Source organism: Ipomoea triloba, chromosome 8, assembly GCF_003576645.1.
Source record: "Ipomoea triloba cultivar NCNSP0323 chromosome 8, ASM357664v1".
Lineage (NCBI taxonomy): Eukaryota > Viridiplantae > Streptophyta > Magnoliopsida > Solanales > Convolvulaceae > Ipomoea > Ipomoea triloba.
In genome coordinates this window covers 13,010,885-13,023,882 of record NC_044923.1, presented here as the reverse complement: position 1 = coordinate 13,023,882, position 12,998 = coordinate 13,010,885, and the positions used below count along the sequence as shown (strand labels likewise).

At 37.1% G+C, this 12,998-nt stretch overlaps 1 protein-coding gene across 1 annotated transcript; it reads right to left on the bottom strand.

The window, feature by feature from the left end:
• Positions 1–1,060: 1,060 nt before the first annotated feature.
• On the bottom strand, positions 1,061–2,688 carry LOC116026826 (F-box protein At1g67340-like). Its single transcript, XM_031268238.1, has 3 exons — positions 2,369–2,688; positions 2,113–2,275; positions 1,061–2,004 (listed from the first exon to the last, which is right to left on the bottom strand). Exons 1-3 carry the CDS (start codon positions 2,578–2,580, stop codon positions 1,255–1,257), a joined length of 1,125 nt encoding a protein of 374 aa, XP_031124098.1. The 5' UTR covers positions 2,581–2,688; the 3' UTR covers positions 1,061–1,254.
• Positions 2,689–12,998: the final 10,310 nt, after the last annotated feature.

Genomic DNA, 12,998 nt, shown 5'->3' with positions numbered 1-12,998 from the left:
TTCTATTATAAGAAAATGATGACTACGATAAAAAAATAAAAGCAAAGATACTTTAATAATTAGTGGAAGTAAAATTATTATTTAATTTTATCTACACAAATGTCAACATAATTTTTTATTTATAATAATCAACATTCTTATTATTTGATATTATAAAAATTTTGAAATTAAAATATCAAAATATTTTACTTTCTTGGCCTAAAAACGAAATTGCTCTTTTTAAAAAGTTTATAAATTCAGAATTCATATATTAAAAACATGTTTCAAATCCCTTTTGAAAAGTTTCAAATTGAAACATCTAAAAAAATAAATAAATAAAACTATATTTATTCCCCAAAAAAAAAAAAAAATTATATAAGCTCATATTTGGCTCATGTTATGACCTCTTAGGTTCTTACTTCTTATCATAGAGTAGATAAAAGTTAATAAATTGTTAATTAAACAAGCAGTTTATTTGCATGGTTGAGTGAAGATTAAAAGTTAAAATTACTTAATTAAGTTTGGTTTCTACTGCCAAAAAGCTTTCTTTATGGGACAATTAGCAAATTAAAACATAATTTGTAGGGCTAAATTATCATTTTGGTGATGTGACTATTGGGGTCTTGTTAATTGCAATATACGACTTTTAAAACTATTAATTTAGTACCTTAACTATTAAATTTTTATCAATTTTAGTCACTCCGGTCAAATTGCCGGCCAAATCTCACCGAAAAATTTTAATAGGTAAAATAATGAGGGTATTTTAGTCATTTTACTTCTTTTTTCTTTCTTCTCCGACGAGCTACATGTTTCCAGCCAAATGACTAAGATTGCAATTAATAATTTTAAAAGTCATGGATTGCAATTAGTAAGACCTCAATAGTCACAGGACCAAAATGACAATTTACTCTAATTTGTAGTGTTTGAAGACATTACATTGGGGTATAGAATATGTAACTTGAGGCAACTTCAACTAAATTGGTCAGATTGTTGATTTAGTAATCACAATATTACAAGTTTGACTCCTTTTCCGTTTGAGTCAATTAGCTATAGGCAAAAAGAAATTGTATCGATAAAGTAATTTTTGCAAATATTTTGTCCAGATATCCAATTTTTAGGTCATAATGTAATTTGGCAATTTGCTACTATTTCCTCCTGACACATCATTCGTAAACCCGTCCCGATCTGACTATACAAAACATTGACTATTACAAGAATCGAAAGTACAATTTTAGCCTCCCTATTTGGTGCGGAGTTATCAGGTTTCCGTCACCGTTAACTAACTGCCGTCTGATGATTATCTACGACTACCACAGCCTCTCCATGAATAACATTCGCCGGCGCCGGCGCCGGAGCAATTTCACCGGGCCACCGTTCCGCCGGTGCACATTCGGACTTATGGCGAGACCGCCAATCCATGGCCTGACAAGCCCTGGAGCAGTAATTCACTGCGCCGCAGACGGAGCACCTCCTAAACTCATGCACCCGGGTCTCGGGTCTTCCGCAACCCGGGTGAGAGCACAATCGGAGCCCCGAACCCGGAGCCCCATCGTCTTTAGCAGCGAACCAGTCTGTTAAGAAGTTGTTAGCCGGGTGAGGGTCCGGAGCCGGAATATTACACCCGAAATCACTCAACAAGGGGCAGCCGGCCGAGCGCTGGTGGGAAAGTGGGTCCCACGTAAGCCACGAGCCGCTGAACAGAGCCGGCTTGGCGGCGAGGGAGTCGGCCAGCTCGCGAGCGTTGGCTTGGACGAGGAACCGCCGCCCCTCGGTGACGTTCCGCTTCACGCCGTAGCCGTCTTGGAGACAGTGGCCCAGCTCACGGAGGGCGTCGACGTGGCCGAGAAAAGCGGCCCGGGCGCAGAGGGCCACCCCGGCTCGGAGGTCCTTGTCGTTCTTGGAGCCGCCGCTGCCGTTGAACTGAATAACGGCCAGAGAGTAAAGCGCCGGCGCGTGCGATCCAATCGCCGCTTTTGCCATCAGCGACGCTCCGCTCCCTCGATTTTCCATACAGTAGAACCGAATCTGTACGTAACGTACCCATCCAAACATCAAATATTTTTCTCTGTTTTTTCCCCAATATCATATATATATATACACAGATCAGAGCTAGCTAGCAAATGAAACACTGACCATGCCAAGAATGTAGCAAGCTTCAACGTTTCCGGCATCGGCGCAGAGCATGAGGAAGCGGTGAGCCGAGTGGGACCAGCTCTGAGCTTTTACGGCCACCATTTTCTTCGAAGCTTTGGATAACACCATGGAATGGACTCCCAATCCATTAAGCCTTTTACATCTGTAACCAAACAGAACAGCCATTTATAAACTGATTTTCGATTTTGGAAAAAGATGGAGAGAAGAAAAAGAAGGCGGCGGCGGAGGAGCATACGTGAGCAGAACGCTAATGAAATCGGCGGGACACTCGGCATCGGAACTGAGTTTGGAAAGAATTGAGAGGACGATGTCGTCCGGCAAGGAATCGAACAAGTCGGATTTCCCGACATTATTAAGCTTCGACCTTTTCCGACGTTCTCCGGCGGCGCAATTCTCTTTACTCCTTTTCTCTGGATTCGTATAACAAAATCCACTTCTGGTTCTCATTCCTTCAATTCCTATCTCTGAAATAAATCAATAAATGAATAGAATGAAAATGTATCGATTGGGGCGATTGGGTTTGTTTGTGTCTCCAAATCTCCAAAGAAAAAAAGAGTAGTGAAGGGCTTTATATAAAGGAAGGCGTGGGAGAGAAAGAGAAGAGAAGAACGGAATGTATACGTACAGACAGAGATACAAAAACGTAACCAGGCTGGAGAGTGGTTGTTTTATTACAAATGTACCCTTCTTCGTCAAATCCCGCTGACCTTTCTTTTTCTTCTCTCTACCATTTCGTACAAACTCGCACTAAATGCTCACCCTATGTACGCTTCTATATATTATATGATATGATATGAAATTATGATCATTCCTATTTTAATTTGCATTTACAACAAACTTTTATTATCAAATACATTCCTATTTTGCATTTACAACAAACTTTTATTATCAAATATTTTATGTATGTGTAAGTAGGTGTGTAAACGAATCGAATCGAGTCAAATACTTCAGTATTCGATTTGAATTCGATTATTTTGATGAGTATTCGAATTCGAATTCGTTTAGTGTTCGAATCCTAAATTCCGATTCGTATTCGATTCGACCAATTTATTCGAATATATTCGATTTCAACTCGAATATTCGAATTCGAAATGACTATCTTAATTTTTTTTCTATATTTTTCAATAAATTAAGATAAAATATAACAAAAATTGCCACGGCCGTGAAGATTGTTGCCTTCGCCGAACGACAGTTGCTGCCCTGCCTTGCTGAGTTGCTCTCCTTGTTGCCGTGCTTCCTTGCCACGACTATGGTCTGCCGTGAAAAGGGGAGGACAAGAAGAGGGCGAAGCAGTTGGTGGAAGAGGCAAAGTTGGGAACTGCCGAACTGGAAAGACTGAAGAGTGAAGCACTGAAGCGGCTGCTCTCACTTTTATTTTAGCTTAAGGCTTATGCCTTTACTGGTTTAGTTTCTATATATGTATATATATATATATATGTATATGTATATATATGTATATGTATATATATATATGTGTATATATGTGTATATACACATATATGTATATACACATATATGTATATATATACATATATGTATATATATATTTGAATATTCGAATATTATTCAATTTTTATATCCTGATTTGTATTTGGATTTGAATAACATTCGAATCAAAATGTGTATTCGAATTCGAATTCGAATTCGTATTCGAAATATTCGCTATTCGAATTCGAATTCGAATCACGAATCGATTCAAAATTATTTGATTTGTTTACACCCTATGTGTAAGACAAATTATACCATAGACTAGGGCCTACCTTGTATTGTAGACCCTAGTTAAAAAATAATTTTCGGTATTTGTAATTAACACAATTTGTACTTGTAGGTGACAATTTCTGTACTTGTAGCTATCATATTATGTGTTGAGTCTGGTCCATGGTATAACAATTGGTATTTGTAGAGTGTACTACTAATTCTTTAATTACTCCACCCTACCCATGTTGAATAATCATTAAAAACATCGGAGTAAGTAAACGTTCAGTCTCTGTGTTTGCGAAACTCTGTGCGCAATAAGTAAAGGTATAGCCCGTTTGTGGGACCTTTGGAGGTGGGATTCAATCTTTTTGAAAAGAAAAATTTGACTCACCCAAACGAAAAGTCTGACAAAAATTTGTAACGGATTAGATCTAATATAACTGGCAAAAGACAATTTCACATATTTAGGTTGGAATGAGATGAGATAGGACAACCCCTACGCTAGCACCAGTGCTGATTACTCCATTCTACGGAAGTTTAAAGTATTAATCCTGGACAAAAGCTTAATAAAGGAAAATGTGTCAAATAGGCCACTGAACTTATCGCTTTTGTGCAATTGGGCCATTGAACTTAAAAAGTGTGCAATTCAACCATCAAACAAGCAAAAAATTTGTGCAATTGGACCATTTTTACAAAAATTTTCTGGTAAAATTCAATTATATTACTAACATATATGTATTAAGAGTGACATTTTCTTCTACCATACTAGTTGGGAGTCAATATTGAAATGTTTTTAACTCAAATTGAATTAAAATTTTTTGTGAAAATGGTCCAATTGCACAAATTTTGCTTGTTTGATGGTTGAATTGCACACTTTTTAAGTTTAATGGCCCAATTGCACAAAAGTGACAAGTTCAGTGGCCTATTTGACACTTTTTCCCATAATAAATAAAGCCTTTTGTAAAGTATTAGCTAGAAACACCGAGTTCATTAAGATCTTGTAAACATATGAAATTGTAGGATATGAAAGATTAGGTATTAACCTTGAACCCAATTACGATCCATAAAAGAAGACTCTTTTTAAATCACTTTGGGTCAGCGAGAACTCCATACGAGAAGGAGTGTTGTTATTTGCGTGATTTAGAAAATAAAAAATAAAATAAAATAAAATAGAAGAAGACTACTACTTCTACTTTTTGCGAGTTTTATTAATCACCTTTCTCATCTCATACTAGAATGACTTAGATCTGCTAGTTAAACCACGTACAGTAGACAGTCTTATTTTAGCATTAATAGAATTTAGTTCAGCAGATGCGGCTATGCAGTTGGACGGACTCATTTGTATTATTGGATGCGTTCAGATCGAGGGTTAAAAATCAATGAAGATTGAAAAAAATATAGAGGAATTTTGATAATTTCATGCACCATGTATAGTTCTGATGTGCACTAAATGTTGATGTGTCGTGCACTTAGGAGTGCTCTGTCGTGCACTTAGGAGTGCTCTGTCGTGCACTTTCAAGTGATCTATAGTATACCACAAAATGCTAGTGTGTGGTGCACTAATAAGAAAAATATGGTGACATTTTGATAATTTCTACACCAAGTTTATATATATGTGTTCGTGTGTGTAATTGGATCCTAAAACCCCTCTCGTATGAAAAAATCAATATGATTAACACTTTAGCCATTAATTGGGCTAGGCCGATGTGAACAGATATTAGTCTGAGCATGATATGAGCTCAAATTGTCTCTTATCAGTAGTTATACTGTGGACCATGGGTCATAGTTGATACTGCAGTTGTGTTGAACGGATACTGCAGTTGTGTTGAAATGATACTGTAGTTGTGTTGAAAGGTAACTGCAATTGCGAGGAACATAGGCTGTTTAATTCGTCTGGAACTACAGTTGTGTTGAACTGATACTGCAGTTGTGTTGAACGGATGAACGACCTCTGTTCCGCGCAACTGCAGTTTCCTTTCAACACAACTGCAGTATCAGTTCAACACAACTGCAGTATCCGTTCAACACAACTGCAGTATTAGCCATGACCATGGTCGACAATATAATTTGCGGTCTCTTATAGTTAGAAACTATTCACGACACATCATGGTTTATTAAAATAAGATACATAGATATTGAGCGATAGATGATTGAAGGGAGATATTTTCTAACTATTGTGGACACGGATAGAGTTTTGTTATTGAATTACTTTTAAATTCAATTTATTTAATAAATATAAATACTTTATGATTAAAGTTTACTGTAATCTATAAACTTGAAATTTTCGATAATTAGTTATGGATTTGTAATTATAAACTGAGATTGACCAATAATTAGACCATGTGAGCGAGGGAGAGTGACGGACACGGTTTGGGGGTGAAAGTGGAAAGTTGTAATGTGAAACAAGTTTCAGGTAGAAAATTTGCTTGGGGTTTTCTGATGGTACGACAAACAAATGATTCAGCATTAATAATGCTTCAATTAGGGTTTATTTGATTGATCTTGCACTCACATTTATATTTCATTTTTTTACCCTCTAATAAGATGACATATATATATATATATATATATATATATATATATATATATATATATATATATATATACTAATTGCTAAAAACAATACAATTATTCTTTCTTTTTTCTTCTCTAATAAAATAAGAAAATGTGACGGGAATAATTACCCTAGTACACTTATCATTTTTTTGGTTTGCATATCATTATATTTTGCTAATTTTTTGTACATTTTATTTCTTAGCTTTTCACATGGAGATCATGTCAGATATAAATATACTAACATAAAACTTAATATAACTTAAAACATGAGAAGTCTAACCTCGAAGCTAGTAGCGTAAGTTTTAGGATGATTTGGATATATATCTCTCGTCAGAGTTGATATCACGAAACTACCTTTGGAATGATAGTCGATAGACCTGTACAGTAACATTAGTCGTTCTGTTTACCACTTCAATTCTGATCTCTCCTGAATACCCAATGTAGAAGCCTACATGTCATGATTATAGGCAAGAATATCTAAATCTTTATCAAACTAAATCACTTATTGACTTAGTCATTACTTGTACCACAACCACATAAATAATATTATACTAAATGAAATACTTCGTGCAAGTACTAACACAACGTTCATTAAAGAACAAAACGCATGAACGATAGTAATATGTCCCCTACTCAAGAGAGTAATATCACCTATCACATGCACTTTTATTCCCTAACTTTGATCCTCTATATATGAACAAACCCAATGTTTATTCTTGGTTTCTTAATGGATATTTAATTTCTCAAAATAAAATATATACGCGCAATTGAAAAAAGAAACCATCAAAATTGCATAAAAAAATGCACATTGTATGATCCCTAGAGTCTTTATTATAAGCATGCCTTAAGTAAAGATCTCTTAATTAATGTCGTTAGCACAATGCTAACTATATTCTATGGCTTGTTACTTAACTTAAACACTACCTCTAATAGCTAAAAGCTCGGAGTTGACGCACTGTCACCAATGTTGCAAAAATCCTGCCTAGGCACCGGTTAATCCCCACCTAGGCGCTAGGCGCCTGTCGACTGCCTAGCGTATCACAATAAATGGTGGTCTAGGCGGCTGGCTGGCTAGGCAACCGCCTAGGCCGCCTAAGCTCAACCTAGGCCGCTTAGGCGTTGCCTACCTAGACTTCCTAAGCGCTGACCTAGGCACCAACTAGACCGCCTAGTCGGCCAATTAACTATTGTTCTTTTTTTTTAATGGGTTATTTCACTCAAAACAACATCGTTTTGAGCGAAATAACCTTAAATTGTACAAATTGTACTCTAGATATTTTTTAGGTTAATATTTAATATGTTAGTATTGGCTATTAAAGTATTATATAATTTATAAATATTAGTCTTTAAAAAAATTAAAAATACTTAAACAAGTTTTTAGAACAAAAAAATACACTGACACCTAGATGCTGATTAATCCCCGCCTAGGCGTCCTAGGCGCTAGACGTGAGAGAAAGACTTCTTATGTTGCCTTCCTCCTATTCTTTTTTCTTCTTATCAGCTTCCTCTGCTTCTACGTAGCAATTGACCGTCCTCATTAGATCCTCATAAGAGAGAGGACGGTGGGTGTTTAGTTGCCTATGGAAGTCTCCAAACCTGAGCGCTTGGATGAATACTGGGATCGCTGCCTTGGAGTCAAAATCATATTTCCATTTGTTTAGAAAATCTTTTAAGCTCTCCCCCTTATCCTGCCTTATTGGGTAGAGGTGAGAGAAAGACTTCTTATGTTGTATACTGTTAGAGAAGCAATTCAAAAAGCTTTTTGATAGTTCTCCAAAATTTTGGATTGAGCCATCTGGGATTGTATTGAACCAGTCTTGGGCCGCCCCATCTAAAGTGGACAAAAATGCTCTACACATAATGGCATCTTCTGCCCCAATCATCACCATTGCTACCTTATACCTTGCTATGTGCGCACGCGGGTCTGAGGTCCCTACGTAAGCTTTGATAGCCAGAAGCCTGAACTCCTCTGAAAGGGGTGTGTCCAATATGCTTGCGACAAATAGTGCAGCCATCCTCACCTTGGGCTCAGGGGATTGCTCCCTTGCCTCCATTTTCTTCTCTAGTTCCTCTATTTTCTTTTGTAGTTGCTCTACCACTTCCTCCTGCACACTTGGGGTTAGCTTGAGCGCTGTGGGCCGACGCGGAACCGGCCCTCCAGACTCACCTACCCCTCCTATCCGTTGTGATTGCTAATTTGGTATGGACTATTGGTGGATGACCCCTTGGCCTTCGGTTGTGTCCACAACCTCTGCTGGATAGCAACCCTCTCGCCCCACCGTCTTATGGCGGGCATAGAAACGAGCGGCCGATGAGTTGCACCATGACATAGACGCTTGGTCATCTTTTTCTCTATCTCATCCTTCTGCGCGGATGCTTGGGGTACTTGACTTTGAATCTCCGCCACCAATTGGGCTAAAGCTACCGTTGCCTACTGAATGACCTGGGTTGTCGCTTCGGGGTCAATAGGTGGTACCCGTGCCTTGGGCGCTTGCTGCCCTCCACTATGATTGTTGTTGTGCCGCTGGCGGAGATCACCATAATGATATTTGTTGAGATGCTCTCGAAAATCACCAGTGCCTTTGCCATGATTCACGTGAAAAGAACCATGGGTGTTATTAATTAAACCAAAAGAAAAAGAATTGCAGTAGATTAGAGCCACTTTCGGCAAGTGGCATTAGTGCATGAATAATTATGTTGATTAGTGGTGCACTAAAGTATGGATGGCAGGATGAGTGGTTAAGCATTAAATGAGTGGTATTATTATAATTATAGATAATGGTATAATGAGCTAAGCAATAAGTGAGTGGTAATATTATAGTTATAAATATTGGAATAATGCCTGCAGCATGTCATCAACATTAGAATTGTTTATTCCTTTGCTTAAGTATAAATAGAGAATCTATCACTTGTTATTTGTGTATTCTGTAAACCGAAGAAAAGAATTTCCATTCCACATTTCATCTCTTATTTCTATTCCTTCGAATTTCTCACTCTTCCTCTCAATTAGTATAGATATATTTATATTAAATATATCTGACATTTGGTATCAGAGCCTATCAACCTTCCAACCCCGAGATATTTTTCCTTAGTAAAGTATGGCCAATAATTTCAATATTGTATGGTTGGGTCCTAAATTAGATGGGAAACTCGATTACAATTATTGGAAAATTATGATGACCACACATTTGAAAGCTCAAAATCTTTGGAGCTTTGTTGATCCCGATCTACCGGAAGGAGCTGATGCAGCTGCAACACGGCGAGATCAATTGGCGTTGGGACAAATTCATCAAGGCGTCCATTACTCCATTTTTGGGCAGCTAGCTAATGCTAAAACAGCAAAACAGGCTTGGGACATCTTAGAGGTGTCACACAAAGGAGTTGATCGGGCACAGAAATCTAAGTTGCAGTCGTTGAGAAGGTTGTATGATCGATGTGAGATGACCTCTACAGAAACGGTAGATATGTATTTCTCTCGTCTTATTGATCTTGTAAATAAGATGAGGTTATACGGAGACACACTTGAAGATGGTGCAGTGGTTGAAAAAGTTCTACGAACAATGCCGATGAAGTATGACCATGTAGTGGCTTCAAAAACAGAGTCACACGATACCGATGACTTGTCAATTGCCGAGTTAAAAGGTATGATAGAAAGTCATATTGAAAGGATTGCGTCAAAATTGGAACCACTAGCAGAAGAAGCTTTGAAGAGCCAAGTCACCTTTAATATGACTGGCTCTAATCAAAGAGGTGGAGGAACTGGTAGAGGTCGTGGAAGAGGAAGGGGAGGATTCAGAGGAAGAGGACGTGGTAACTCAAATCAAGGAAGAGGACGAGGTAACTTCAATCAAGGAAGAGGTGGAGGTAATAATACCAAGCAAGGTAAATTTCCATTTAATTGCTACAATTGTGGAAAGTATGGACACAAAATTGCAGATTGCTGGTATAAAGAGGACAATCATGAAAATCAAGCAAATGTTGCCGAAAAATCTGGTGAGAGTTCTACTGAATTTGAAACCTTATTTTTGGCAAGTAATAGTTTGTCTGCAGATGAAAACATATGGTTTTTGGATACTGGATGTAGTAACCATATGTGTGGGAAGAAAGAATTGTTTTCAGAGTTGGATGAATCAATACGATCTGAGGTGACATTTGGAAATAAGTCGAAAGTGCCAATTTTGGGAAAAGGTAAAATCTCTATTCAATTGAAAGATGATACTCACAATTTTATATCCGATGTTTTCTATGTTCCTGAATTACACCAAAATCTATTGAGTATGGGACAGTTGTCAAAAAAAGGATATAAAATTAATATCACTCAAGGGTGTTGTACCATTGTTGATGCCAAGGGAGTTTTGATTGCAAAGGTAAATATGTCTCAAAATTGACTATTTCCTTTAAAATCAACCATGCACTTCTTACTTGCTTTAATTTTGAGATCCGTGATGATAATTGATTGTGGCATATGCGGTTTGGGCATTTTTATTTCTCCGGATTAAATTATTTAGCAAGAAAGAAACTTGTTTCTGATTTGCCGATTATTAATGTTCCTGACAAAATTTGTGAGAGTTGTTTGATTGGGAAGAAGCATAGAGAACCTTTTCCTGTAGGCAAGTCTAAAAGAGCGACAAAGCAGTTGGAGATTGTTCACTCAGATCTTTGTTCATTGGAAGTTCCTTCAAATGGAGGTTGTAAGTACTTTGTTACCTTTATTGATGATTTCAGTAGAAAAACATGGGTTTATTTTTTGAAACAGAAGTCAGATGCATGTGATGTTTTTCAACAATTTAAGGTTTTTGTTGAAAAACAATGTGGTTATAAGATTAAAATTTTGAGAACTGATAGAGGTACAGAATATATTGCCTGTGATGAATTTTTAAAGAAAAATGGTATTCATCATCAGATGACAGCTAGGTACACTCCACAACAAAACGGAGTGGCTGAAAAGAATAATAGATCTATCATGGATATGGTGAGATGCATGATGAAATCTAAAAATCGGCCTAAACCTTTTTGGGCAGAAGCTGTTGCTTGTGATGTTCATGTGTTGAACAGGTGTCCAACAAAAAGTGTTCGTGATAAGACACCTGAGGAAGCTTGGAGCGGGAAAAAGCCCTCTATCAGACATCTCAAGGTTTTTGGATGTTTGGCATATGCACATGTGCTAGATCAGTTGAGAAAGAAGTTGGATGACAAAGGTGAGAAGTGTATTTTTATTGGTTATAGTGACACTTCAAAGGCTTATAAATTGTATAATCCTGAAACCCAAAAGGTTATTATAAGTCGTGATGTCACTTTTGATGAATATGGTGCATGGGATTGGTAAACTAAAGCAGAAAGGTTAGTTGTTGTTCCCATTATTCCTGATAATGAGCAGTTAGTTCCAGATAATGTTCAGTCTTCTTTACAGCCAGAGTCATCAGTTCAGAGATCTCAACGCGAGCGTCACTTACCAGCGCGCTTGCAAGATTATGTTTTGGGTAATGATAATGACTTGACTGATGAAGAGATTGTTCAGTTTGCTCTCTTTGCAAATTGTGACCCTATATCATTTGAGGAGGCTGCTACAGAAACTCATTGGCTTAAAGCAATGGATGAGGAGATTTGTGCCATTGAAAAGAATGGTACTTGGGAGTTAACAAAATTACCTCCCGAAAAGAAGCCAATTGGAGTAAAGTGGGTTTATAAAACCAAATACAAGTCAAATGGTGAAGTTTACCATTTTAAGGCACGGTTGGTAGCAAAGGGTTACAAACAAAAACCAGGTATTGATTATTTTGAGGTTTTTGCTCCAGTAAGTAGACTTGATACTGTGCGAATGCTTATTTCTCTTGCTGCTCAAAATGATTGGAAATTGTATCAAATGGATGTCAAGTCTGCTTTTTTGAATGGTTTTCTTGAAGAGGAAATATATGTTGAGCAACCTGCAGGGTATGTGAAGAAAGGGGAAGAAAATAAGGTTTACAAATTGAGAAAAGCTTTGTATGGCTTAAAACAAGTACCCAGAGCATGGTATGGTTACATTGATTCTTATTTTGCTGAGAATGGTTTTATGAGATGTCCTTATGAGCATACTCTATATGTCAAATACACAGATTCTGGAGATATTGTTATAATCTGTCTGTATGTTGATGATTTGATTTTTACTGGAAACAATTTGAAACTAATCTCAGAATTCAGGGAAACACTCATTAACAAATTTGAAATGACTGATATGGGACTTATGTGTTACTTTCTTGGTCTTGAAGTTGTTCAGATGAAAGGTGGAATCTTTATTTCACAGAAGAAATATGCTGCTGATATTTTGAGAAAGATCAAAATGGAAAACTCCAAACCAGTTTCAACTCCAGTAGCTGAAAAGTTGAAGGTGTCCAAAGATGAGTGTGGAAAGAATGTGAATGTTACAGCTTATAAAAGTTTAATTGGGAGTTTGAGGTATTTGGTAGCTACAAGGCCAGATATTTCTTTTGGAGTTGGAATACTCAGTAGATTCATGGAGGAACCAAAAGAATCACATTGGGTTGCAGCAAAGCGAATTCTAAGATATGTCAAAGGTACGAGTAATGATGGAATTTTTTACTCTACTAATGATGTTGTGAAACTTGTTGGAT